Source organism: Neolamprologus multifasciatus, chromosome 11, assembly GCF_963576455.1.
Source record: "Neolamprologus multifasciatus chromosome 11, fNeoMul1.2, whole genome shotgun sequence".
Taxonomy (NCBI): Eukaryota; Metazoa; Chordata; class Actinopteri; order Cichliformes; family Cichlidae; genus Neolamprologus; species Neolamprologus multifasciatus.
The window spans coordinates 35,003,689-35,030,707 of record NC_140449.1 but is presented as its reverse complement, the minus strand read 5'-3'; the positions used below and the strand labels follow the sequence as shown (position 1 = coordinate 35,030,707).

Sequence of the window (27,019 nt, the reverse complement as noted above, 5' to 3'; positions counted from 1 at the left end):
CTCAAATACATGCAGGCTGCTGCCAAACTGTTTGACACCCTTGATAAGGAAAAATAAACCAGTTTATTTCCAGTGCAATACTTCAGTTACCAGTCAAGTCAAACAGTGATGACCAGTGCATGATCACATCCCCAGGTCAAAGCATTACTGTCGCACATACCTGTAGACACAAAATGCTGCGACCGTATATGATGCGAACATAAAGAAGCTCGAGCACAAATATTCTTGTCACGCTGTTCGTCTGCTGTGTCAGCCTCAGACACCAGGAGTCATGTAGATGTGCTGTGTTAGAATATTTACCCATGTTTCTTTATTTACAAACACAAAACTGCCTGATTGAGTTTATTTAGATCAACATTCACACATGGGAGAACTTTATGAATTGATTTTAAAACTTTATTGTTTACTTATAAAATCCTAAACAATATGGCACCTGATTACCCAGCTGATCTCTGTTTAGCCCTCAGAGAGCACTCAGATCATCGGGCCAACTGCTCTTAGTGCAACCGCGGCTGAAGACCAGAGGAGGGCGTGCCTTTGCCGTTGCCGCACCCAGGTCATGGAATATTCTTCCTCTTCATATTCGTGCATCAGATTCTATTCAGTCTTTTAAATCACGTCTAAAAACGTATTTGTTTAACCTGCATTCAAGGCTAATTAGGGTCATTTACATCTGGCTTTGCATTTAGATTATGTAATTATTTTATATTGTGATTTTTATCTGTATCATGGTTTTACTGGAAAGCACTTCGGTCTTTAAAATGTGCTATATAAATACATTTTGATTGATTTGATTGATTGATTATGAGAGCTGCTTTAATCAGCTGTGCGACAGCATTATTTACTCTCGCTGCCAAAGGAGGGAATAAAGGAAGCATCCAAGCTCCTTTCCTAAGCTCTCATCATGACTGCCATGCAGCTGCTTCGGGGTCACTTCACACAGGAGGAAACCTTCATGAGCAACAGAGGTTTTGATTGGACGATGCGTTTTAAACCGTTTGATTTTTGGATTTTTCGTGTGTTTCTCTCTTTAATGGTTCCCAGTAAACTTATGCTCAGCTAAACGTTTTTCCTGAATATACAGGCCTCAGCACATCTTCGTGACTTCGTGTTGTCCTATCAGAGCACTTCGCTCTCAGACGGCAGACTTGTTTGTGTCTCTTTGAGGTTCAGAATGAGAGAGTTGGGCTGAGCTATCAGCTGTTTGGGCTTAAACTTTCCTTCTTTTGACTGCGACCCTGAGTCATCTTTTAATTATTATGCTGTCGGTTCAGGTTGCTGGAGGACGTCCCGCACACTGAGCACTGCTCCCTCACGCTCCTCTGTTTCACTTCCTGAATGTAAACTGTTTGTTTCTCTGCCGTAGGGTCTTTATTTGCCTCTCTGGGAGGAGTGTTGTGTCTTCTTGTTCCTCTTTTGTAACCAGGTGTAGTTGGGTTTAGACATGTATACCCAAACAGTTTGAACATAGCAGCACTGCATCAATACTTAAGCAATACTTTTAAATGGAAAGTCTACCTCATTAGTATCTTGTCTCTGTGAGTCTTGGTTTTAAATCCCTCGACTGTCAAATTTCATCATCATCATCAACTTTATTTATAAAGCACTTTAAAACAACCACAGCTGACACAAAGTGCTGTACATTGGAACTGTAAAATAAAATTACATGAGATATAAGTAAAAACCAAATAAAAGAAGAGTGAAATCATTAATTAAATAACTACTTCAATTAAAAGAGAAACTAAGTCTCGCCGAGGTTAAAAGCCAAGGAATAAAAGTGGGTTTTAAGACGTGATTTAAAAGTGGACAGTGAAGGCGCCTCTCTAACGTGCACGGGCAAATTATTCCATAATGTTGGAGCCACGATAGAGAAGGCCCCGCCCCCTCTGAGCTTCCTCCAGGAGCAGCTGGTCAGCTGACCTGAGAGACCGACAGGGTGTGTGGGGACGAAGAAGCTCAGAGAGGTAAGGCGGGGCAAGACTGTGAAGGCATTTAAAAACAAACATAAGAAGTTTAAAATGAACTCTAAAAGACACAGGCAGCCAGTGCAGAGAGGCCAGCACGGGGGTTATATGCTCTCTTTTACGAGTTCCTGTTAGGAGTCGTGCAGCCGCATGTTGAACCAGCTGCAGACGTGAGAGCAACGACTGACTGACCCCCACATAAAGTGAGTTACAGTCGTCCAGGCGGGAAGAAATAAAAGCATGGATCACTGTTTCAAGGTGCTGCCTCGAAAGAAAAGATTTTACTCGTGCCAGTCGCCTTAAATGATAAAAACTGGACTTCACCACTGCTCTGATTAGGTTGTCCAACTTAAAACCAAGGTCAGTAACAACAGGTTTAAAATAGACTTCCATGGATCCTAAAACAACAGACAATTTGGATCAATGCTTGTTTCCAGTTTTCAGCAGTTAATAAAAGCTCCCATCGGTGGAACAGCTGGAAGGTCCAGTTAGTGATCTGATGTTTTCCTGAACAGTGAAGACTGTTTGTTTGTTTGTGTACATGTTTAAAATCACGATGAGATTAATTTCATTGGTAAACAGAGCCCTGAAGCTTCTTTGATTTTTAATTCTTTGTTCATATTTTGAAAAGTGCTTCATCATTTATTATTAATTTTGCTGTTTTAAACGACAACATTAGAGAACAGAAAAAACAATATTGTAGTTCCAATTTGGCACATAGTTGAATTTCACAGTACTGTAAAATAAATCAAATAAATCACAGAGATTCATCTTTTTAAAAGAGAAGAATCCTCAACATGAAATTCTGACTCACAGAAAAAATTATTTTCATTCAACTTTCACGCCTGGTTGAGTAAATACGACAAGTCATACCACAAAAACAAAAATATCAGCAGCGTCTAATCTGAACAGAACAAAATGCTGGACTTTCTCGATGGTACTAATTATAATATTACAGGCTTACAAGTAAAATACTGTCCGAGTAAGACATAATTAAATATTATCACAAAGCAAAATTAAAACCTCAAAGTGCTCAGAGCGCAACAGGAAACTACAAGTGACTACTACTTACTAAAATGTTGTTGTTTACACTTTTTCCGACTGTAGTTATTACAGGTTTTAGTGACATCATCATCTGATTCCCGAGCTTCTGCAAAAAAATATGTGAAACAAAAACTTCGTGACTTACCCGACACAAAGATGCCGACGCGCTGTTCAGCTCTGAAGCATCAAAACTCTCCATCTGATATAAATGTGATGTTCCTCCTCCCACGCCGATCAGAAGGTCCTCGGGTAACGTGTGACGTCCATTTGATGCTCGCAGTCATTTAAAGTGAAGATGACTTATTCAAATGTTATTACAGATGCAAACAGACTGAAGAGATAGTGCGAGATAAATGAGGTCAGGAGTGTCTTCTTCGTGTCTCCCGTACCTCTTTATTAAAGTGCGTTTCAAACCAGCACATCTGCTGCATCATCTGTCAGTAACCATGGAAACGGTTGGAAACTGCGGCGTCGTCCTCTGAACTGAAAGCAGCTTTTTGGGTGTTTTTACACACAAATCTTTTTTTCCTGAGAACTTCAGTGATATTTGAATATTATTATAATTATGATAATTCTGTTACAGGAGCGTTCAAGCTCGGTTCCTCCTCTAAACCAATCAGTGATGAGGAGGACGAGGATGCGGCCTGGGACAATTTACATCTCAATCCTTATTTTAATGGAAACACAAAAGGCTGAAACAACAACAAAGAAATGTTTAATTAGACCTTCAGCTGTTTCAGTTTATTCAAACTTTATTGTTTTTAAAAATTCTCGTACTTTGTCTCAAACCTTCATTTTCAGCCAGCCTGGTGCCGAGTGTCCTTCCATATTTGTCTGATTGTTTTTAATGTTCTTGTGACCGACGACCTTTCAGGTGGTGGCTCCTCTTCCACACTCCTTTTGTTTTGTTAACAAAAATATATTTAATAAAGGTTTAACACCCGAACCGATCTGTGTGCACAACATTTTTACATCTCCTAGGGGTGAAATTCTCTTAGTTGGTGTTGTGGCATTTAATCATCATTTAATTCTGACATACACACACACACACACACACACACACACACACACACACACCTGCTGAAAAAAGGTGAAACTGCAACAAAACGCACACACATGTTTGGTTTGTTCCTCTCGTGATGTGAGAAGCAGAGTAAATGTTTATTTAGCCAATAAAACATGTGACACGTGGTTTAAGCGTCTTTTCCTGAGCTATGAGACGATGCACTCTTCATCAAACCTGAAGTCTCATGTTTACGTTGATACAGTTCAAAAAAGATTTAAAAAGTCCTCCGTGATGACGTCACTGACCAGCAGAGCTGCAGCTGATGTGAGAGCCACCTGCTCCCCCTCCCACTCAGCTGCACCACATGCCCCTATGGACCGACCGATTTCTTGTAGAAATAAACCTTCCCGCTGATGAACACGACCTCCTCCTCGGTCTTTCCATCTCTCTCGACTTTCAGATGCGGGTCTTCCATGTATCGGTCCACCTCCTGGATTGCTACTCGACTCCACAGTCCCTCCTCCTCCATCCGTTGCAGCTCTGCCTCCAGGTCCTTCTTGTAACTCTCTGCCGGTGCTCCTCTGTGGTTCCCTCTCACCATACAGACAAAGCCTCCTGAACACAAATCGCAGCTACAGAGCTACATGAACGTGCTTGATGTGAGGCATAAGTGCTCACGGCTGCACCACCATGCTGCTGATGCCAGACTGCACAATGCACATCCTTCAGCTAAATGCTAAAGTTACCTGGTTTGGCGGCCTGGCACAGCTCCCTGACAGCACTGACTGGAACAAAGCCAGCATCCAGAGCGCCAACAATGGTCACCACATCAAACGCATCTGGAAGAGAGAAATCCCTTCAGTTAGCACGAGAAGAACAGGGCTATATTTATGAATGTGTGGTAGGTGTGTATGTGTCGCACCAGTCTGTACAGGTAGCGGCTGTGGACCCAGTAAGACCAGTTTGAGGTCCTGATAGAGGCCGGTCTTTTCAGCTATCTGCAGCATGCCTTCACTGCCGTCCACGCCCACAAAGTGCCTGAAGCCCAGCTCGAACATCTAAATACACAAGAAACAACCGACGTTTGTGCTGGTTGGACCTGTCAGCTGCAGCTCTCGCTCCACAGACGCGTCGTATTCACACATTCCTGTCATGTTAGAGGTTTGACTAAGGCCTCTGCTGATTGTGACCCACACCCGTTTTCACACCTCGGCTCGTGTGATTAGGTAGAGCAGGGGTGTCAAACTCAAATACACAGTGGGCCAAAATTCAAAACTGGATCAAAGTCGCGGGCTAACGTTAATATTCATTGGAAAAAAATCTTCCTCCAAATATAACTAGGAATCTTTTCTTATGGACTCAAACAAGTTTTGCTGAAAAACTGAATATGGAACAAGCAAAACTTAATACTAAACAATATATATAACTTATATAAACGTATATATAACTTAATATTGCACACATGCCTTCTGAATTAAATTTTATCATTTTATCATTTATCAGATTTTCATCATATTCTCCCACCTGTCCAGAAAGCTCCTGTTTTCTGCCTTTCTTTTTTCCATTTTGGGATAGGTAGCATGGCAGTATTTGCATGGTTGCTATGACTATGGAGAGGGTGCTAATGGGTCCTGTCATGACTGACACGCCAAAACACCAACAGAGCATTCTGGGAATTGTAGTATTAGCAGTTCATGCACTGTATAATACTGGCAGGCCAGCTCTAATAGTAATTTTGTATGGCTTCGCAGGCCAAATTTAATTAGGCTGCGGGCCAAATTTGGCCCGCGGGCCAGAGTTTGACACCTATGAGGTAGAGGATCAATAGGGGGCCCATGACCCTCTCAGGGACACTCCTATAGCGCATAAATCTGGGACTCTCCACCAACTGCATCCAACTGAAGAAGCTTCTCAGATGAAACGTCTTCAAGAAACTTAAAGAAGTCCAGACGCTTTTCTTTCCGAGCTCCTTAGACGCCCATTAAATACATTTAGGTCATGATGCTGTGATTAAAGCCTTTAAACAGGTTATAAACAAACATTTTTACTTAAAGTCCAAATGGTAATTGTAACAAACACTTTCTAGCTCTGTACTGAACCATCTCCCAGATTCATTATTCTTCTTTTTCAAGCTGTTTTTTGTCTAAAAAAGTTGTTGTTGTTTTGGGGGTTTAAACAGTGCTGAGGCTCAGTGGGGGGGGGGGGGGGGGGGTCACCTTAGACCAAGGCTCATAATGCTGGAAGGAAACTGCTCTCACCAGTTTAGCAACACATCCGGTCCCACAGGCGACATCCAGAACCAGAGCTTTTTCAGGATTCCCAGTGAAGTGCTCAGACAGACAGCTGACGGCCAGATGTGGTGCTCTGTAGCTCATCAGGGTGTGATCCTGTCCAACATCAGCAAAACCAAACATCCTGTCAGTGGACTGCAGCACAGACACTCCTAAACTAAAACGGGACAATGTCTTCGGTTGCTTATAAAGATCTGTGAATCAAACCACCCAGCTGATGAGAAATAAGTCCCGACAGAGAGCATCTTTAGCATGTTTATCAGCAGCTGGGAGCAAAAGGTTTTCAACCAAGTGTTAGAAATTAGCTTTTTATTTTCAGTCATTTAATTTGTCCAATTACTGTTGAGCCCTTGAAATGACGCGATTTGGTTAAAAATTATTTTGTGTGTGTGTGACTGGACCCCCTCCTTAGAGGATGGTGCGTGGGCTGGAAGCCTTGTTCAGTAATAGAGACATTTCTGGTCCTTCACACCGACCTTCTCGTAGTTGTCGGCCCAGGAGCTGTAAAACTGAACGCGGTCTCTCGGATCAGAACTTTTGCAGGACTGAAAGGCGGCCCTCGCATCGTCTGCGCTTCGTCCGGACTCTGACATGATGGTGGCTGCAAACCTGCACGAAGAAGAAGAGAAAGAAGCCGAACTCTGACGTGAAGGTTACATTATCAGGGAGGATCTTTGTACTGGGGAAGCTGGTTATCAAACTACAACGTGCTGAAACTACGATCTGTGTCATCCAAAATATGTTTGCCATAAACACGTTTTGTCCACGTTGTTGGGAGAAGACTTTTAAAACGAGCCTGTCTCATTTCTGCATTTGTAAGCCTGTGGACACAAAGAACACAGCAACTAGCAATTACAGGACGTGATCAGGAAACCAAAGAGCAAACACACAAACCTCACTCGCCCTCCTCAGAAAGCTCTCGGGACGCTCGGGTTTAATGAAAAATCAGAGTTTGTTAATCCTCCAGGTTTTCTGCTCCAGAAACAACAAAACTCAGAGTTACTCTGTGTGCTAAACCTGCTCGCTGGCAGTTTTTCCTCAACATACCCCGAGGTTATCACTGGCTCCTCCCCCTCCTGCTGCACCTGAAACAGGTAAAATGCAGCTGCAGAGCGTCAGTCTTGTAATAAGCAGACGTGAAAGACGTGAAAAAGTATTTCAGGTATCTGTGCGAGTACTTTTTACTTTCCCTCCCTACAAATATTTATACTTTCTACTCTCGTTACTTTTGCTTTAACACATTTGGGGAAGTTATAATTTTGTCACCGCGAGCCTCCAAACATCTTTGAGTCTAAACAGAAACACGCTATGCTATTTGTGTTAGCTTGTTTGGTGACTTGCTGCAGCCGCCACAGAGAGCGCCGTGTTTGCGCGGGACTAATCGTTATCACGACCATCAGTGGTGCAGGCGACAGTTCACCTGTGGAGTGTAGATCACTATTTGGCTCGTGTGCTCGCTATTTTCTTTGTTCTAAAAGGGTGTGTGTGGTTCCTTCATATTGTATAGCTGGGAGTAAATCTTCGTAGCTGTGTGACTGTGAGCAGCCAGCCTGGTGCCGAGTGTCCTTCCATATTTGTCTGATTGTTTTTAATGTTCTTGTGACCGACGACCTTTCAGGTGGTGGCTCCTCTTCCACACTCCTTTTGTTTTGTTAACAAAAATATATTTAATAAAGGTTTAACACCCGAACCAATCTGTGTGCACAACATTTTTACATCTCCTAGGGGTGAAATTCTCTTAGATGGTGTTGTGGCATTTAATCATCATTTAATTCTGACACACACACACACACACACACACACACACACACACACCTGCTGAAAAAAGGTGAAACTGCAACAAAACGCACACACATGTTTGGTTTGTTCCTCTCGTGATGTGAGAAGCAGAGTAAATGTTTATTTAGCCAATAAAACATGTGACACGTGGTTTAAGCGTCTTTTCCTGAACTATGAGACGATGCACTCTTCATCAAACCTGAAGTCTCATGTTTACGTTGATACAGTTCAAAAAAGATTTAAAAAGTCCTCCGTGATGACGTCACTGACCAGCAGAGCTGCAGCTGATGTGAGAGCCACCTGCTCCCCCTCCCACTCAGCTGCACCACATGCCCCTATGGACCGACCGATTTCTTGTAGAAATAAACCTTCCCGCTGATGAACACGACCTCCTCCTCGGTCTTTCCATCTCTCTCGATTTTCAGATGCGGGTCTTCCATGTATCGGTCCACCTCCTGGATTGCTACTCGACTCCACAGTCCCTCCTCCTCCATCCGTTGCAGCTCTGCCTCCAGGTCCTTCTTGTAACTCTCTGCCGGTGCTCCTCTGTGGTTCCCTCTCACCATACAGACAAAGCCTCCTGAACACAAATCATTCAGATCACAGCAGCTACAGAGCTACATGAACGTGCTTGATGTGAGGCATAAGTGCTCACGGCTGCACCACCATGCTGCTGATGCCAGACTGCACAATGCACATCCTTCAGCTAAATGCTAAAGTTACCTGGTTTGGCGGCCTGGCACAGCTCCCTGACAGCACTGACTGGAACAAAGCCAGCATCCAGAGCGCCAACAATGGTCACCACATCAAACGCATCTGGAAGAGAGAAATCCCTTCAGTTAGCACGAGAAGAACAGGGCTATATTTATGAATGTGTGGTAGGTGTGTATGTGTCGCACCAGTCTGTACAGGTAGCGGCTGTGGACCCAGTAAGACCAGTTTGAGGTCCTGATAGAGGCCGGTCTTTTCAGCTATCTGCAGCATGCCTTCACTGCCGTCCACGCCCACAAAGTGCCTGAAGCCCAGCTCGAACATCTAAATACACAAGAAACAACCGACGTTTGTGCTGGTTGGACCTGTCAGCTGCAGCTCTCGCTCCACAGACGCGTCGTATTCACACATTCCTGTCATGTTAGAGGTTTGACTAAGGCCTCTGCTGATTGTGACCCACACCCGTTTTCACACCTCGGCTCGTGTGATTAGGTAGAGCAGGGGTGTCAAACTCAAATACACAGTGGGCCAAAATTCAAAACTGGATCAAAGTCGCGGGCTAACGTTAATATTCATTGGAAAAAAATCTTCCTCCAAATATAACTAGGAATCTTTTCTTATGGACTCAAACAAGTTTTGCTGAAAAACTGAATATGGAACAAGCAAAACTTAATACTAAACAATATATATAACTTATATAAACGTATATATAACTTAATATTGCACACATGCCTTCTGAATTAAATTTTATCATTTTATCATTTATCAGATTTTCATCATATTCTCCCACCTGTCCAGAAAGCTCCTGTTTTCTGCCTTTCTTTGTTCCATTTTGGGATAGGTAGCATGGCAGTATTTGCATGGTTGCTATGACTATGGAGAGGGTGCTAATGGGTCCTGTCATGACTGACACGCCAAAACACCAACAGAGCATTCTGGGAATTGTAGTATTAGCAGTACATGCACTGTATAATACTGGCAGGCCAGCTCTAATAGTAATTTTGTATGGCTTCGCGGGCCAAATTTAATTAGGCTGCGGGCCAAATTTGGCCCGCGGGCCAGAGTTTGACACCTATGAGGTAGAGGATCAATAGGGGGCCCATGACCCTCTCAGGGACACTCCTATAGCGCATAAATCTGGGACTCTCCACCAACTGCATCCAACTGAAGAAGCTTCTCAGATGAAACGTCTTCAAGAAACTTAAAGAAGTCCAGACGCTTTTCTTTCCAAGCTCCTTAGACGCCCATTAAATACATTTAGGTCATGATGCTGTGATTAAAGCCTTTAAACAGGTTATAAACAAACATTTTTACTTAAAGTCCAAATGGTAATTGTAACAAACACTTTCTAGCTCTGTACTGAACCATCTCCCAGGTTCATTATTCTTCTTTTTCAAGCTGTTTTTTGTCTAAAAAAGTTGTTGTTGTTTTGGGGGTTTAAACAGTGCTGAGGCTCAGTGGGGGGGGGGGGGGGGGGGGGTCACCTTAGACCAAGGCTCATAATGCTGGAAGGAAACTGCTCTCACCAGTTTAGCAACACATCCGGTCCCACAGGCGACATCCAGAACCAGAGCTTTTTCAGGATTCCCAGTGAAGTGCTCAGACAGACAGCTGACGGCCAGATGTGGTGCTCTGTAGCTCATCAGGGTGTGATCCTGTCCAACATCAGCAAAACCAAACATCCTGTCAGTGGACTGCAGCACAGACACTCCTAAACTAAAACGGGACAATGTCTTCGGTTGCTTATAAAGATCTGTGAATCAAACCACCCAGCTGATGAGAAATAAGTCCCGACAGAGAGCATCTTTAGCATGTTTATCAGCAGCTGGGAGCAAAAGGGTTTCAACCAAGTGTTAGAAATGAGCTTTTTATTTTCAGTCATTTCATTTGTCCAATTACTGTTGAGCCCTTGAAATGACGCGATTTGGTTAAAAATTATTTTGTGTGTGTGTGACTGGACCCCCTCCTTAGAGGATGGTGCGTGGGCTGGAAGCCTTGTTCAGTAATAGAGACATTTCTGGTCCTTCACACCGACCTTCTCGTAGTTGTCGGCCCAGGAGCTGTAAAACTGAACGCGGTCTCTCGGATCAGAACTTTTGCAGGACTGAAAGGCGGCCCTCGCATCGTCTGCGCTTCGTCCGGACTCTGACATGATGGTGGCTGCAAACCTGCACGAAGAAGAAGAGAAAGAAGCCGAACTATGACGTGAAGGTTACATTATCAGGGAGGATCTTTGCGCTGGGGAAGCTGGTTATCAAACTACAACGTGCTGAAACTACGATCTGTGTCATCCAAAATATGTTTGCCATAAACACGTTTTGTCCACGTTGTTGGGAGAAGACTTTTAAAACGAGCCTGTCTCATTTCTGCATTTGTAAGCCTGTGGACACAAAGAACACAGCAACTAGCAATTACAGGACGTGATCAGGAAACCAAAGAGCAAACACACAAACCTCACTCGCCCTCCTCAGAAAGCTCTCGGGACGCTCGGGTTTAATTAAAGATCAGAGTTTGTTAATCCTCCAGGTTTTCTGCTCCAGAAACAACAAAACTCAGAGTTACTCTGTGTGCTAAACCTGCTCGCTGGCAGTTTTTCCTCAACATACCCCGAGGTTATCACTGGCTCCTCCCCCTCCTGCTGCACCTGAAACAGGTAAAATGCAGCTGCAGAGCGTCAGTCTTGTAATAAGCAGACGTGAAAGACGTGAAAAAGTATTTCAGGTATCTGTGCGAGTACTTTTTACTTTCCCTCCCTACAAATATTTATACTTTCTACTCTCGTTACTTTTGCTTTAACACATTTGGGGAAGTTATAATTTTGTCACCGCGAGCCTCCAAACATCTTTGAGTCTAAACAGAAACACGCTATGCTATTTGTGTTAGCTTGTTTGGTGACTTGCTGCAGCCGCCACAGAGAGCGCCGTGTTTGCGCGGGACTAATCGTTATCACGACCATCAGTGGTGCAGGCGACAGTTCACCTGTGGAGTGTAGATCACTATTTGGCTCGTGTGCTCGCTATTTTCTTTGTTCTAAAAGGGTGTGTGTGGTTCCTTCATATTGTATAGCTGGGAGTAAATCTTCGTAGCTGTGTGACTGTGAGCAGCCAGCCTGGTGCCGAGTGTCCTTCCATATTTGTCTGATTGTTTTTAATGTTCTTGTGACCGACGACCTTTCAGGTGGTGGCTCCTCTTCCACACTCCTTTTGTTTTGTTAACAAAAATATATTTAATAAAGGTTTAACACCCGAACCAATCTGTGTGCACAACATTTTTACATCTCCTAGGGGTGAAATTCCCTTAGTTGGTGTTGTGGCATTTAATCATCATTTAATTCTGACACACACACACACACACACACACACACACACACACACAAACACACACAAACACACACACACACACAAACACACACACACGCACAAACGCACACGCACAAACACACACACACGCACACACACAAACACACACACACACACAAACACACACACACACAAACACACACACACACAAACACACACAAAAACACACAAACACACACACAAGCACACGCACACACACACACACACACAAACACACACCAACACACACACACACACAGACACACACAGACACAGTTTCACTCTTAGATTCAGACGTTATTCGGTGAAGCTACAGTCTTAAAAAAGCCATTTTTAATTGATGTCTCCAGTTTTCTCAGCATCGCGCTTTCTTTCTCTTTGATTCTCTACATTCATGATTTTTGATAGATCTTCTGGTTCCTGTTGACATGACAGTCATATTGTTACAGGAAGCTGGCAGCAGCAGAGCATCAGAGAGCTGATGGAGGCGAGACGGAGCCAAAGGTGAGTTATGATTTCAAAGATAATTTCGGACTCTCGTAGAATATTTCATCTTAAATGAGCACAGAGGGGGGAGGTTATGATCCGTCTACGTCTACGTGAAATCTAAATGGTTGTCAGTGACTGTGATCCTAAACCCAGATGCCCTTTTGATGTTGTTTTCTTTTAATGGTTCTTTGCAATTAATGGTCAAAAACATAATAATAGTTGATCATAAGATATTGGTTCATACGGTTAGGGATCGAGCTCGACAGTGATGGCTTTACACACGTCTGTATTTCTGGCTGCTTTCAGCATCCTGATGACATCTACAGCAGCATCCAAGAAGAAAGTCACCAACAGGAAACCAGCCGAGCTGTGGAGGACGTCAGCTACGCCTCGGTGCAGTTCAAACACAGCCATGAGAGGAGCAGGTAGGACAGAAGCTGTTCAGCTGTGAGGAGGGAAAGTCTTTGCTTGATGCTTGTAGTGTTTCAGATTTTCAGGTGAGAAACAGACACGAAGAAGCAAATCAGAGGAACTAAATTAAAATGAATAAAAGTTACAAACATCATTATTTGTTACTTGTTCATTTACCCGATAAACATAAAACACAGCTAACAGCTAACAGTAGCTACAAACAGCTGAGACAGTTTGAAAGATTTATTTATTTTAATAACTGCAGCAGCACGAGGACCATAAATAACTGAGTTAAAATAAGCTCTTCTTACATCTCATGTGATGAAGTTGTTGACTCACTGAAAAACTGTCGATTTGATGCCATGCTGTGATGCATTCTGGGACTCTGGGTTTTCTCTTTGGTGTGTAAAAGTTGTTGGACTTCTTTTACTTGGTGACTGCTTTTAGGCTTCCCATTAATTCTTAGTCTTGGACTTTGTTGCTTGCAGCTACTTGCTCTTTATTTTTTCACATATGGAATTTTCCAATCATTAGAATCAGAATCTTTATTGTCATTGTAGCAACAAAGCATTGAACAACAAAATAGAGACACAAATCTGCAAAAGAAGAATAAAAGTTAACAAAAAAACGAAGAACGCAGTAGACGGACTCATCCCCCCAAGAAATGAGTTCCTCCTTGGGTCCTGGCTGTTGTGTCACCGGAGCTGTGGGCGGGTGGGTGCAGGGGGGCTCAGCCCCAGTGGAGGGGACCTCTGGTGCATCGGCCCAACTAGGGGGCTCTCTAACTGGTGGGGAGGTTGTTATATCTTTGCAGGTGGTCTCCTCTCTACAGGAGCTCACTCTGCAGGTGGGGGGAGAGATATAGGAGAGGTGGAGAATGAACTCAACCTGAGTGTCTATTGTCTTGTGTAGTTTGGGAGATGATTGGATGATGGGGTGGGTGCAGTTTTCTCTGGGGTGGAGTCGGGCGGGCACAGTCAGGTTAGTCGGGTCTCTACGTGTCAGTGAGTCTGCTGCACTCTCTCCAGGTCTGAGCTCAGCTCCTCATCATGTCGGGCTCCAGAAGAACTGTGGACGATATGAGGCTCTTGTTTCAGTCCTGCAAAGGCTTCGATTCGCAGCAGACTACGGATTTTTACAACAGCTGGGCTGAGACGTACGAACAGGTGAGGAGAAAGAAAGGCCTCCTGGGCTGACTCTGTGAACCGATAAATAAATATCAAACGCGCTTTAACTGGTCTTTGGACTCAGTCTGGCAGTGAAGACCAGTTCTTACCGTTTCTTCTCAAATAATCAGAATGTTTCCGCCCTGACCTCAAGCAAAAAAACAAAAAACCGTGTTGTGTGGTGTTAGTTCAGCAGGCATTACACACACACGCAGGTAGGAACAGAGGATTACCGGAGATAACTCCTTTCTTTATTTTTCTTTTTCTTCTTCAAAAACCACAACCAGAACAACATACTCACTAGCGCCCTCTAGCGCTTCTGGTAAATGCATCTACAGAACAAATGCAATCGTATGTGTGGACACAACACCCCGAAAACTTTCAGATTGGACCTGAGATTTTCTCCCGCTAACCCTAAACTCACAGGTGTGGAGCTGACGGAGTGAGCTGCTCTTTTTCTTCGATAAACCAGATGAAATATTCAGTTTATTCGTTGTAAGAGCAGATTATTTAATCTAAGAAAGTTTTAAATACAAAATGAGCGCTCAGAACTGGCATCGTCATCTATCGAGCCCAGATTAGGTCGCAGTCTGTTCTCTGCTGCCAGAGTTCACCAAAGAGACGCAGCAGTGGAGCAAATCAGCGTAATGATTCATTTATAAAAATGCCAGTTTATATAAAAAGATGCAGTCGGGTCGTTTCATGAGGCAGAAACTCCTGAACGAAATAATAAAGTGTAAGCGCATCTTATTTCTCTCTGAAAACATCAGAGGGGACATGGTGCGTTACAAAGCCCCGACGACGGAGGATCGATCCAGAGGAGAGTTTCATTATTCATTATAAACCTGAACTCTGTGTGGCGCAGCTGACCCGATGAACACCGAACATTCACCATCAGATCTGGTTTAGTGGAGACACTCTGAGTGCCAAATGTAAACGCGATACGTGAGGGAGAGCGACATCTGTCCCACAGGAAAGAGGAAAGAGAGCAAGACAGGACACACTCAGGGAGGAGAGCAGCGCGTGGAAACTGATGAAGATGATTATGATGTCACAGGAGGTCACAAGAAAAAAGCAAGCATCGCCGTAAAGAGGCTGCTCATGCTGGAAAACAATCGGAAATTCTGGAAATTCAAATAATTCTGTAAAGAAGAGTGAGCAGAGCTCCTCCGCAGACACGTGAAAGACTCGTTGCAGGATAACACAAACACTTGATTTCAGGTCTTGTCGCCAAGTGTGGCACAACTAGTTATTATTTATGGGACAATTATTGCAGGGAGATTTGGGAAGTTTTTCCCCTAATAAATGTCTAATGTTCACATTTGTTTGATCTGAAACATGTGGGTGTGACAAAAACAGCCCTGGACAGCCTAAATCCCAACAGCCAATAAGAATGCTTTGTTTTTTCCGCTGCTTTATGTTGACAGGATTCAGAGACAATGGAGTACAGAGCACCACAGCTGGCCGTAGATTTTCTGAACGATCACTTCTGTGGAAATCGTGGAGACGCTCAGGTTCTCGATGTGGCCTGCGGATCTGGACTGGCTGCAAAACTGGTGAACCAATAACTGGAAAACTGTGGAAGCTGGCACCTTCCAATAACTGGAAGGAGCCGTCACTCTGAGCTGATTTGAGACCTATAGATGTTTAAAATGCTGATGTCACAAATGGGATTCAGGAAGTTTTACTGTGGTCAACATTTTTATGAATCACACGTGAGGACATGTTCAGATTGATCTAATTATGGAAAAAACAACATTTTAATGAATCCCAAATCAGTTTTGTAAAATAGTAAATGCAAACATGAACTTACCGTCTTACATGTGATTTTTTTTGAAAGTGGGAAATTTCAGCAGTTATTCAAAATCTGTGAAATTCATCCTCAGACGAACATCCAGAGTTCATGCAGGCTCAGAACTGATCGTCTTTTCTCTGTATTTAGATGTTTGACCTCGGCTTCAAACACTTTGTGGGAGTGGATGGTAGTAAGGGCATGCTGGAACAAGCTGCTAAGAGTGGCCTTTATCGGGAGCTCAAACTGGCCTTACTGGGAACAGACCCACTGCCTGCACAGACTGGTACATCACACTCACACTCTGAGCTAACAAAGCAGATAACCCGACAGACACATTAGCACCACAGACAAGAAGACAGCACCGCCAGCTGATAGTAAAACAACACAATTGAGAATAACAACACCTGAGGTTTTATAGGATATGGGGGACTGAAAGTGCCAAAATAAAAAACACTAAATTAATACATAAGTAATGAAATTGTTCATTAATAACTTAAATTATTATTTATTTTTACTTTAAAAGATAGTTAATTACTTAACTATTAAGTATTTGATCATTCATTGGCTACAGCTCAACATGAATTTATTTTATCTGTCAACCCCACCCGTCAAAGTCAGGGGGCGGTGCTAATGCTGATGTAGTCAAAACTTTTGCTACCTATTTAATTTTATAAATATAAAAAATACTTTTATTGAGGATATTGATTAGTTAGATGCTCAAAATATATTTATGTCAATAATGGTCTGAAACTGCAGCGCATCACGGATCAAAAACAGAAGAAAAAGGAGGGAAGACGAACAGTAAAAGCAAAAACAAGACATGAAAAAACCTCACAGAGTAAAACAGGAAACTATCCATGAGATGAAGATTAAAACTAAAAACACTTACAGAGGAACACAGGAGGCTCTACTGCAAAGACACGATAGAGGAAGGAACACGAGAACATTACACGAGAAAGAAGTGCAAAACAAAAGAGGAACCAAAACGTAGAAAAAACCCACAACGTGACAATGCCACCTTTTCACCCCAAAACAACTAACTCCTCTGTAACTAACTCCTCTGTAACTAACTCCTCTGTAACTAACAACTCTAAGTAACTCCTTTTACTAACTCCTCTCCCTCCTGGTCTGCTTCTGCTTTCAGGTGGGTTTGATGTGGTGATCATTACTGGTGCTTTACGTGATGATTACGTGCCGATCAGCGTTATCAGGGAGCTCTGCAAAGCTACTAAACCAGGTAACCAACCAACTTTCAAACAAACAAACTGATGTTAATCTGAGTGAGATATTTTTTTTCCATTTAATCTAAAACCATTTATCTGATGTGATGAACTCAGACTCTTCTTTAGCTTTCAATAATAACATAATCAATGCTGTGATGTGATTTTTAGAAGATGTCTTGATGCATCTCAATCATCCAGGTAGGTAAATCTCCAAAAGTTTATTCTGTTCATCTGGATGTTTTCAGTGGGAGAAACGTTTCATCATCATCAGGTGACTTCTTCAGTCTCAGCTGACTGCAGGTTTCCAATCTTATAAACACATTTGCATAATGACTGAAACCAGCCCAGTGAAGGAACAATGGGCTGGGAGGTCAGTTCCTTTAATATGCAAATTCTCGTGACCACTGATCAATGGCCATGAGTACCATTCACAGAGAGTTGGGGAATGGCTGCAATCACAGCACTGTAAGATGGTGACAGATGTACCCTTAGGCCACCTCCTCGATTCAGAGATGGTCTTTCCCTTTTCACGTAAATGGCCTCCTTGGCTCCGCCCTCAAACCAGCGTTCCTCCCAGCCCATTGTTCCTTCAGTGGGCTGGTTTCAGTCATTATGCAAATGTGTTTATAAGTTTGGGGAAACCTGCAGTCAGCTGAGACTGAAGAAGTCACCTGGATGAGTGACGAAATGTTTCTCCCACGAAACGCTACGTCCAGATGAACAGAATCAACTTTTGGAGATTTTTAGACAGACCACCACACACCTGCTAAGGATATATATATATATATATATATATATATATATATATATATATATATAAATATATATATATATATATATATATATATATATAAATATATAAAAGGGGTGCAACAATACTCGTATCGATATTGAACCGTTCGATACAGTGCTTTCGGTTCAGTACGCATATGTATCGAACAATACAAAATTTTTAATTTATTTTATCAACTTTCCTTCTGACGATGCTGTCTGTGTTGAGCGCTCAGTGGATCTGTGCTCGACAGTGCAGCCTAGGCGGAGTAGTCGAACGCAGATTCACTGAGCGCAGCGCAAGCTAGCGAGACAGAAGCTAAGCTGGTTGCAACATGGCAAATTGAACCTCCCCCACCCTCATTCAGATCTGGCGTTTGGAACTATTTTGGTTTTCATGTGAAGTATGACCCTGAAGGTAAGCGCGTCATGGACTAAAGTAAAACAGTATGTCGGATGTGCCAGCAATGCTCAATTACACGGGTGGGAACTAGGGTGTTAGCGCAGTTAGCTCGTTAACCTGTTGGCCGTCCAGCCCCTCGCACGGGGCGATCCGCGGTAGCTCGTTAACGGAGATTTACCGTGTTGTGGCGTTAACGTCATTTCAGATTAACGCTGACAGCACTAGTGGGAACACAACGAATATGACTGCACATTTACTCCGACATCATCCTAGTGCAAAGACAAGTGGAAGCAGACAAAAACAACAAGCAGGCATGCTACAAACTTTACCCGAGTCATTTAGACAGCCATTAGCACATGATTCTCCTTATGGGGACCTGATATGTTTAATATGCTGCTGAGAATATAGCCCAGAAGAAGCGTATAGTAGAGCTTTTATTTTGGAAAGAGCCATTTCTCTGTAATAAACTCTCTTTTCCCAGGATGAGTGGTTCCACCATCAGATAGATTTATTATTTATTACTTTGTTGTTTCAGCAACATTAAATTTAAAAACTGTACTTTTGAGTTAAAATATATATTTATAATTTTAATAAATGACAAATTAAAAAGGCATGAACATTTTTTTTGTAGCGAAAAAATATCGAACCGTGACACCAAAGTATCGAACCGAACCGTGAATTTTGTGTATCGTTGCACCCCTAATATATATATATGTATATGTGTGAAGCAAACGTTTTGTTTTTCAAAAAAACGAAAAAGGTCATAAATTGTTCTGGTTTTGTTGTTTTTTTCTCCTTCAGGGGGCTACGTCTGCATGTCCAGAGTGGACCCAAAGTCCGAGTCTGGAAACAAATACAAAACATCTATGGAGCGTGAACTGCAGCTGATAGAGGAGGAGGGCCTGTGGAGCCCTGTCGATACCAAACAGATGCACAGATACATGATGGATGTTTATAATGATAAAAGCCAGGATGAGAACAGAGAGGAATTCCTCCAGGGAACCATGTACCTGTACAGGAAGTCTCTTAATAAGCTGTAAAATTAGGAGTGGAGCCAAAAATGTGAGCTTACACATTCGTCGAGCTTGTGCTGTCGTTAGCGTTAGAGTACAGGGTGCCTTGAATGGTTATTGTTGTTTGTTGGTGATGGTGACGTTATCTATGTAAACCTTTATTTCAGTGGTCAGCACATAAACAACAAAGCTCAAAGTTTACTGAGTTTTTATTTCTTCCACTCGATGTTTTGCTTATGTTTTAGAATTCTTCAGTCGATTTCAGCTCACGAGTTTTTAATGTCTCTCTCTTACATTGTCTCTGGTCAACACTCAGCATTAGCACACTGTCACTATTTTTACCTTTAACAGGGCCCTTAAACATATCTGCTTCAAGAGCACAGCATCAAGTAGCTAAACCAGTAGAAACCAGAAGTAGCAGGAATTCAATTCAACTAAGTTTTATTTATACAGCACCAAATCACAATAACAGTTGTGTCAAGGTGTTGTATACTGTAAGCAAAATATTCCACAGAGGAAATGAGCACTTTGGCGACAGTGGGAAGGAAAAACTCCCTTTTAACAGGAAGAAACCTCGAGCAGAACCAGGCTCATGGAGGGGCGGGGCCATCTGCTGTGATTGGTTGGGGTGAGAGAAGGAAGACAGGATAAAGACATGCTGTGGAAGAGAGACAGGTTAATAACAGATATGATTCAATGCAGAGAGGTCTGTTAACACATAGTGTTAACTATTAACAACTATTAAAGTTGATATCACTGAAAACAGGTACATACAAAAACCAAATAATATTTTGTAACCATTAATAATCTGTTTTAAGCAGAAATAAATAACAAGTTAATGTTTCAACTCATTGTAGGATGTTATCAGAATACTTTAATAATCCCTAAGGAAAACCTTTGCTACAAGACACTAACAGTAACAGGCTAAACTTATTTAAATAATACAATATGTTACACACAGGTTACAATGTGTGTTCCTCTCCTGTGCTCAGGTTTACAACCTACACTCAGAAAAATTATGGTTCTTAAATGGTTCTTCAGATGTCTTCATGGTTCTTTAAATAACCATCATACGTCAAAGAACCTTTTTATTTTGTGGATGGTTCTTCAGCTATTACAAATGGTTCTTTAAAGAACAAAAGGTTCTTCATCCTTAGCAATCTAAGTTTGATGGTGTAAATGGTATAAATAATTATTCACTATAACGAGGCTGCGAATTATACTGTGTGTTTTCTTTGTGTGTATGTGTGTGTGAAGGGGGAGGGCGGGTTACCTGGCAATTACCCTTTTTGAGAAGATGGTAGGAAACTGAATATTCAAATAAAAGTTAGAAATATTTGCTTAAAAATATACTGGTGGCGGGGGGAGCCTAAAGACCCTAACCCCCCCCCCCCCCACACACACACACACACACCCCTAACCCCGCAAACCCATTATGAATATGGTGAGTTAACAAACAGTAGACACAATACACACATTCAAATACTGTACTTTAGTTTTAAATTTTAATAAAGCATTACTATTTTCTACTCCAAGGCATTACTTTTGAGATTATTATATATTTTTGAAAATATAGCATAATGATAATACTAGTTATTGTAAACTTTACAAACCACCCAGCAGTATGTAAAGTCAAATTATAAAATACAAGTAAATAACAATTGCAGAACAGAATGTCAGTGTAATGAACACACACTTCGTTTTGACAAAGCGCACTGCTTAGGTAAATGATCTGAGTAGTTGTTCATCACTGAGCAATTTGTTAATATGTGTTTCGAGCCAAATAAATGACAGGGAGAGAGAGTGACGTCAGCACACGTCATACTATAACCTCCCGTGAACGGACGCAGGGGGTCAGTCGTTGGGATGCGCATGCGCAAACAGAGTGCGCGAGCGGCGGGCCTTGACCTTTCGGGAAAAAAAAAACTCTTTCTCACGGACGGTGACAGCGAAAAGGAGAACAGTCTTCAGTACCTGCTGGACTTTGAAGCTCTGGATTCTGGGACTGTTGGAAAAGGTAAAACATTTTCACTAAAACCTTATTACTGTTTTGTTTTTGTTACTCGTCATTCTAGCTTGCTGTCAATGTTTTGCTAACAGTAGCGATTAGCTAGATACGTTAGCCGTTGACGTCAGCGCAATTGTTTTCCTAACAAAACCACTGTTATAATTAAGTGAAGGTGCTCCCAGCTAATTTGAACCTTTGGCTTCTAAAATATGTGGTTCAATTGCGTGATGCGTACATAACCTAATGTCAGCTAGACCGAAATTAAAATTTAATATATTGTTAAAGTCACTAAAATGGCGCCTGAAGCCTGTTGTGGCGTGATCTCTGAGCCGTACATTAAATACTCACATGAACCTGTACTTTGAATTCTGTAAGAGCTGTATAAAATAGAGCTATGCATAAGTGTTTTGAATGAATAATTAGATTGGATAACTCTTTATTGTCTAATCTAATTATATAGAAATGTGACATGAGAAGGTGTGTCTTTGACTGTTCCTGTATAACTTATTTTCGGACTAGTTGACAAGTTATGCTCTGGTCATTTGATGTTTCCAAGATAGATGTTCTTTTGTAATATAGTTAATTTTTTTTTTTGTATATTTCATTTATCCACCATCATACATCATACATACAAGCTAAGAAGAGGTCATTATACTAACAAGAGGTATCAACGCTGGGCCAAAGTTCAGCACATGGTTAAAGTTTGTAATCCAGCCAGGGTGTAAATATCACTCAGCAGCCAGAGCTGAAGCAGGTAGCATCAACACATAAATCTACTCTACCCGGCTTAGATCACAAGACCACCTCTGACCAAAAAGCTGTAGATTTTTCTTGTTTGCACAAATTAATCCAGATTCACATTAATTGTGTTCACAGCTCCAACAAAATGAGGAAGAGGGGGGGGGAGAAACACAATTAGGTTGAATTACAATTGGATGGAAGTCAAGGACAAGGAGAAGGAAGCTTAGGATGAGGAGGAAGAGAAGCAGCAGGAGCATATTTAGGGATCCCTATGATGTCATTGAGGTTTGTTTCATTAATATTGTCCTCTCACAAAGAAAGATGACTTGTTTTAGTTCACCTACTTCCTGTATTAAATAGTGATGTGCAAAATGTTGTGAAAAACCATGGAGCAGCACGTATAGTGCATCTGCAGGTAAATGAACATCAAATCTCTAAGACAGACTGAAATCTGTATATTTATCACCCTTATGATAAAACCCATGTCAGCCATTGGTTTATGGACTTTGTATTTTGAAGCCTCAACATTTGCTTTATTGCTGTTGCTATGTTGGGACCATATTATGATGAGGGATCAGAATCTGGAGTCATACACACTATTGTTTCATTTAGTGTGTATCCATAAGATTCGTACAGCAGATCCAAGTTGTGCCTTGAAAACAGGAAAGTCGTCTGCATAGAGGAGAACTTTAATAGCAGGCTTGTACAAAGTGAGGCTTTGTGCTCACATTTGCTGCAAACACTCGTTTGACGTCTGTCGCCCTGTTTTGATGCAGAATTCACTTGAAATCAGGCAAGAACTGGACTTATTTTTTTATAATGTGTTCTTGTGAATTGATTGCGTATCGCATAGGTTTGATTTGACTTTCTGCAAGACAACAGTCGTCCGCTGGCCAAAAAAGTTTTCCAAATACCTCCACGTGATCTAGCCTGGATTTAGAAAAGAATAGCAAAAAAAATCTGCACCTCCTGCTTCAGATGCAATTTGTGTTTCTGTGTTCAGAGGCGAGAGGGGAGAGCCTGACCAGGAGGAGTCGAACATTAACTCAGCTCTTCCAGGGCATCCTGCAGACTCGGCTGTTGGGATCGGCGAGGGATGACGTGAACACCAAACAGGAGTCCATCACAGGTCAACTGCAGGTATGCGAGTCAGACCTTCTGAGGAGGGTTTCACTTTTCTCTCTTCTTTATAATTTACTCTTTTCTCTCTCTTTCAGCTCCTTGTCTCAGAGTGGGAGGGATTTGAAGCACAAAGGGAGGAGCTTGTCGTTTGGTTGGCTGATATGGATGTCCACCTGAGTGAGGTTGACCAGCTGACAGGGAACACCAGTGAAAAACTGAAACAACTGCAGGTGTGGGCTTGTTTTGATATGACATATATTTGATATGATACACATGTCAGAGACATCATCCTAAACTGGACTAACAAAGGACCATGAGTCCAACATAAAACGTACATTACATAGCGTAAGGCTGAAGTTCATTGATCAATTTAATCACAAACTTGTTGTTGAAATGTTTTGACTGAACATGCAAGCATCTGCTGGTGAAAATGTGTTGATTTATTGGTCTGTTATGAAGCTATTGCTGTTTCTAATGTGTTCTTATCACTTTCTGATGTTTTATTAATTAAACAATACATGTATTAATTGTTGTGTTATCTGTAGATATAGTATTTATATATATTTATTTATAGTATAGCAAATATATTTAATTATTACTGTTTAAAACACTAATATGTGACATGTATTAGTAGTGATGTTGTGCTTAGGGTTAAAATGCCTTTTTGTCTTTTGGTAACTACAAAATGACAATAAACCATTAATATATGTCTATGCTGTGCTCGTATTTATTTTACCCTACTCAAATTCAATTTATGATACATTTTATTTTGAAAGATTTAAAATGTTTTTTTTAAAGAACCATTTGAAGGACCTTTCAAACAATGGTTCTTTAAAGAACCATTTTTAAAAAGGTTCTAAGAAAAACCATTGAAGAACCTTTAAAGGTGCCCTAAAGAACCATCAAGAAATGGTTCTTTGGGGCACCTTTAAAGGTTCTTCAATGAACCACTGAAAGAAATGGTTCTTCAAAGAACCATTGTTTGAAAGGTTCTTTGTGGCACCAAAAAAGGTTCTTCTATGGCATCAGTCTAAAGAACCACTTTTGGTTCCAGTTGGCACCTTTATTTTTCTGAGTGTACAACAGTGTAACTGCTCCTGAAGGTTTTTCATGTTCGAAGTAGAATAAAGGGCCATGCTCCAACTGATGTTCAGCCAGTATTTTAATCTTCTTTTCACCAGCAAACACCGTGAAAAACTGGTGAAATGATCAATGAAAAACACGGATATTACATCAGCAGAACAAAAAATTACAACTCAAATAAAACATACACACAAAGTAAATGCACCAACATACCGTGTGCGCCTTTCTACTGAACATTCATGAGCAGTTGTAGTCCATATCTTCTATATTTCCACCTTTTACACAAGCCAGCCTTCTCTTTCTGGCTCGAGCCTTCAGTCTCTGGTGACATTTGCTCTTAATTGAGCATCACGCCAAAGCATGCGCACCACAAAGCACCACACTCAGGTCCACCAGTAGGTGGCGACAACACAACATGAATCCAGATTAAACACTAAATTTTGAACATTGCAATCACATAATAATTACATTTCAATGCGACGGCTACAACAGGCTTGCCCCAGACTCCCATCTCACCTCTAACAGAAGGATCCAACTTTATCGAGGTTTGTGTGCTTCACCTACTATTTACACCTTTTACCTTTACCTAAGTCCTAAAGTGTATCTTTATTTCCACACAAACTAGGACAAAGTGTTTCCATCAGTGGGGGCAACGCCAACATAACCTGGTCACTGATGTTTCTCCAACCTCCACCACAGGTTCAACAGTGGAAAGAAAACACCTCTTACTGCTGCACGATGGGAGTTTCTTCACACTGTAACTGTTTTTAGAGATTACGTTAAAAACAGTGACAGCGTTTTGTAAGAAAGGAAGTTACTTTAAAAGAGGGAGTTAGCAACTTTACAAAACAGAGTCAAAGAGAAAAGAGTTGCTGAAATAAAAGGAAGTTTGTCCCAATGTCACTTTCAGTCACAAACACCACCAGACAACTGCTTGTTAGCCATCTCTCTCTGTCTCTCGCTCCAGCAGAAGCAGCAGAAGGTTAAACTGAAGGACGTCAGCAGAGGACTGAGAATGGCAGTTTGCACTGAAAAGACTCTGTGGAGCTTCATGTTCCTCCTGACAGGTGAGACTGAAGTGATGCTTTCATTCGTTTTTAACGTCCAGAGAAAGACGACACTGTCACAGGAACAGGAAAGAAGAAAGCAGAAGGGCGTCCGAGCACATTTATTAGTGTAAAACAATTTATGACCTCACTGTTTTTCTCTTTTTGCTGAAATGATGACGCTGGCTGCACTGCTATAAAACATATTTGCTTTTTTTAAACATTTCATTTATTAATGGAAAAAAAAAAAACAGTTTAAACTTACTGGGACAAATGTGACAAAGTAGCTGCTGCCTGAGCCTAATAAGTGTTGTGTCACCCAGCTGTCAGCGAGTCTTACTTCACTCTGCAGGAATTCACAAAACTCTTCTTTGCAGAAATGTTTACATTCAGTCACATTGGAGATATTTACTAATAATAAGTAACAAAAGTACATTTTTAAAGAAATATCTATAAATGAATCTCAGTCAAAAGAGGTTGAAGAAAGTTGACTTTAACACAATATTACACAATATCATAAACTCTTCGTGGCACAATCCTAACGTAACACACGATTGTTTAAAGCTTTCAGTAGCTGAGTAACTGCTTCAATATTTAATTTTACTTTATTTCTTATAGATGTTTTTTGTTGGTGTACAATAATAAGTCCATGGTTTGAACATCCTCAGCTCAGCGCCCTCCATACTCGATAAACTACATGGCCTGACGTCCTCGTGTAGGCCTTTCAGTGTCATAGCGACCACTAGATGGCACTGTCAGTGGCCCGCTACCTTAACAGTGAACCATGCAAAGAACATGTGAGCTTTATTCGTTGGAGGTTATGTGTCAGAATTTCAGGAGCAGGACCACGCCTCTAAACACGCTCCTTCCTGTTGTCATCTACAGAGGTTTCCCCAGTTCTGCAAGCTGTTCATTCTCGTTTACGTGCCCCACCCTCCATCCTTGGAGGCCTTCCCCAAATCGCAGCTCAATTCATGTCCAAGCATCACCTTTACCTACTCAAACACTGTCAAACCTAAAATGAGGACGTGGGCCCAGCGAGTGAAATGATGGTTTGCATGTTTAATACGTGTTGTGTTCCTTGGAACACTTGCAGGATGTTACGGTGGGCTTCAGCATGTGTTAGTGCGTCAGTAGTTATAGTGTGAACATATAATTACTTCTATACCATCTGTTTCCAGGTGCTGTGGGTCAAACTGTGATCTATCCTTTCACGTCTACCTGTGCTGTCAGAGGATCCACTGTCACCCTCCCCTGCACCTTCACACCTCTGAAGTCTTTCAGTGATGGTCGGAGAGAAGTTCCTCTAAAGATCGTCAGAGTGCGCTGGTGTAAGAACCATGGGATCTGTCAGGGCCCCACTCTATCTGTGTATGACAGTAACTCAGCAAACAACAATCGTCGTTATCAATATCTGGGAGACAAGAAGACAAACTGCACTTTACAGATCAGAGATGTTCAGCAGGGAGACAACGCAAGCTTTCGCTTCAGGATGGAAGCTGATCATGTTAAAGGACATTTTACTAACCAGACAGGAGTGACTGTCAGAGTTGATGGTGAGAGAAAAATTTCCTGACATTAATAATAAAAAACATAAATGAGCGTTCAATGAAAC

The 27,019-nt window shown here is 41.8% G+C and overlaps 4 protein-coding genes across 10 annotated transcripts in view; 2 read left to right on the top strand and 2 right to left on the bottom strand.

Annotated features, from left to right (window-relative positions):
• Positions 1 to 4,071: 4,071 nt before the first annotated feature.
• On the bottom strand, positions 4,072 to 7,556 carry LOC146509160 (methyltransferase-like protein 27). 2 transcript variants are annotated; one of them, XM_085176391.1, is made up of 6 exons: positions 7,200 to 7,556; positions 6,782 to 6,914; positions 6,273 to 6,462; positions 4,937 to 5,072; positions 4,761 to 4,853; positions 4,072 to 4,629 (listed from the first exon to the last, which is right to left on the bottom strand). In XM_085176391.1, exons 2-6 carry the CDS (start codon positions 6,868 to 6,870, stop codon positions 4,385 to 4,387), a joined length of 753 nt encoding a protein of 250 aa, XP_085032517.1. In that variant the 5' UTR covers positions 6,871 to 6,914; positions 7,200 to 7,556; the 3' UTR covers positions 4,072 to 4,384. The 2 variants fall into 2 exon arrangements, with proteins under 2 accessions (XP_085032517.1, XP_085032518.1); XM_085176392.1 differs by having other exon boundaries at positions 4,082 to 4,629; positions 6,273 to 6,401; positions 7,200 to 7,534.
• A 610-nt stretch (positions 7,557 to 8,166) lies between these two features.
• On the bottom strand, positions 8,167 to 11,598 carry LOC146509159 (methyltransferase-like protein 27). 2 transcript variants are annotated; one of them, XM_085176393.1, is made up of 6 exons: positions 11,249 to 11,598; positions 10,831 to 10,963; positions 10,322 to 10,511; positions 8,984 to 9,119; positions 8,808 to 8,900; positions 8,167 to 8,664 (listed from the first exon to the last, which is right to left on the bottom strand). In XM_085176393.1, the coding sequence occupies exons 2-6, from the start codon at positions 10,917 to 10,919 to the stop codon at positions 8,420 to 8,422; spliced, it is 753 nt and encodes a 250-aa protein (XP_085032519.1). In that variant the 5' UTR covers positions 10,920 to 10,963; positions 11,249 to 11,598; the 3' UTR covers positions 8,167 to 8,419. The 2 variants fall into 2 exon arrangements, with proteins under 2 accessions (XP_085032519.1, XP_085032520.1); XM_085176394.1 differs by having other exon boundaries at positions 10,322 to 10,450; positions 11,249 to 11,577.
• A 930-nt stretch (positions 11,599 to 12,528) lies between these two features.
• LOC146509158 (methyltransferase-like protein 27) lies at positions 12,529 to 19,605 on the top strand. Of its 2 annotated transcripts, XM_085176398.1 has the most exons (7): positions 12,529 to 12,637; positions 12,929 to 13,047; positions 14,062 to 14,199; positions 15,627 to 15,755; positions 16,142 to 16,277; positions 17,139 to 17,231; positions 19,193 to 19,605. In XM_085176398.1, the coding sequence occupies exons 3-7, from the start codon at positions 14,083 to 14,085 to the stop codon at positions 19,429 to 19,431; spliced, it is 714 nt and encodes a 237-aa protein (XP_085032524.1). In that variant the 5' UTR covers positions 12,529 to 12,637; positions 12,929 to 13,047; positions 14,062 to 14,082; the 3' UTR covers positions 19,432 to 19,605. The 2 variants fall into 2 exon arrangements, with proteins under 2 accessions (XP_085032524.1, XP_085032523.1); XM_085176397.1 differs by lacking the exons at positions 12,529 to 12,637; positions 12,929 to 13,047 and having other exon boundaries at positions 13,801 to 14,199.
• Positions 19,606 to 21,589: 1,984 nt separating this feature from the next.
• Positions 21,590 to 27,019, top strand: part of LOC146509157 (uncharacterized) — a 12,537-nt gene continuing 7,107 nt past the window's right edge. For 2 of the 4 annotated variants that reach the window (XR_014876688.1, XM_085176369.1), the window contains exons 1-4: positions 23,013 to 23,293; positions 23,371 to 23,505; positions 25,326 to 25,425; positions 26,586 to 26,960. Coding sequence is in view for 3 of the 4 variants with exons in the window: in XM_085176369.1 (XP_085032495.1) it covers positions 23,132 to 23,293; positions 23,371 to 23,505; positions 25,326 to 25,425; positions 26,586 to 26,960 (772 nt within the window). In the remaining variant the exon portion in view is untranslated. Of the gene's footprint in view, positions 22,439 to 23,012; positions 23,294 to 23,370; positions 23,506 to 25,325; positions 25,426 to 26,585; positions 26,961 to 27,019 lie in introns of those variants that run through there. The other 2 variants (XM_085176370.1, XM_085176371.1) reach the window with 2 other exon arrangements.

What these genes read in the sequence shown, in the direction of transcription:
- LOC146509159 (XM_085176393.1), bottom strand. Translation starts at nt 10,919, where the DNA reads ATGCGAGGGCCGCCTTTCAGTCCTGCAAAAGTTCTGATCCGAGAGACC. An exon ending in GGGCCGACAACTACGAGAAG is followed by an intron (nt 10,512 to 10,830) that starts GTCGGTGTGAAG and finishes GTCCCGTTTTAG; the next exon opens with TTTAGGAGTGTCTGTGCTGC. An exon ending in GCCGCTACCTGTACAGACTG is followed by an intron (nt 8,901 to 8,983) that starts GTGCGACACATA and finishes TCTCTCTTCCAG; the next exon opens with ATGCGTTTGATGTGGTGACC.
- LOC146509158 (XM_085176398.1), top strand. Translation starts at nt 14,083, where the DNA reads ATGTCGGGCTCCAGAAGAACTGTGGACGATATGAGGCTCTTGTTTCAG. An exon ending in CCCACTGCCTGCACAGACTG is followed by an intron (nt 16,278 to 17,138) that starts GTACATCACACT and finishes TTCTGCTTTCAG; the next exon opens with GTGGGTTTGATGTGGTGATC. An exon ending in CTGCAAAGCTACTAAACCAG is followed by an intron (nt 17,232 to 19,192) that starts GTAACCAACCAA and finishes TTTCTCCTTCAG; the next exon opens with GGGGCTACGTCTGCATGTCC.
- LOC146509160 (XM_085176391.1), bottom strand. Translation starts at nt 6,870, where the DNA reads ATGCGAGGGCCGCCTTTCAGTCCTGCAAAAGTTCTGATCCGAGAGACC. An exon ending in GGGCCGACAACTACGAGAAG is followed by an intron (nt 6,463 to 6,781) that starts GTCGGTGTGAAG and finishes GTCCCGTTTTAG; the next exon opens with TTTAGGAGTGTCTGTGCTGC. An exon ending in GCCGCTACCTGTACAGACTG is followed by an intron (nt 4,854 to 4,936) that starts GTGCGACACATA and finishes TCTCTCTTCCAG; the next exon opens with ATGCGTTTGATGTGGTGACC.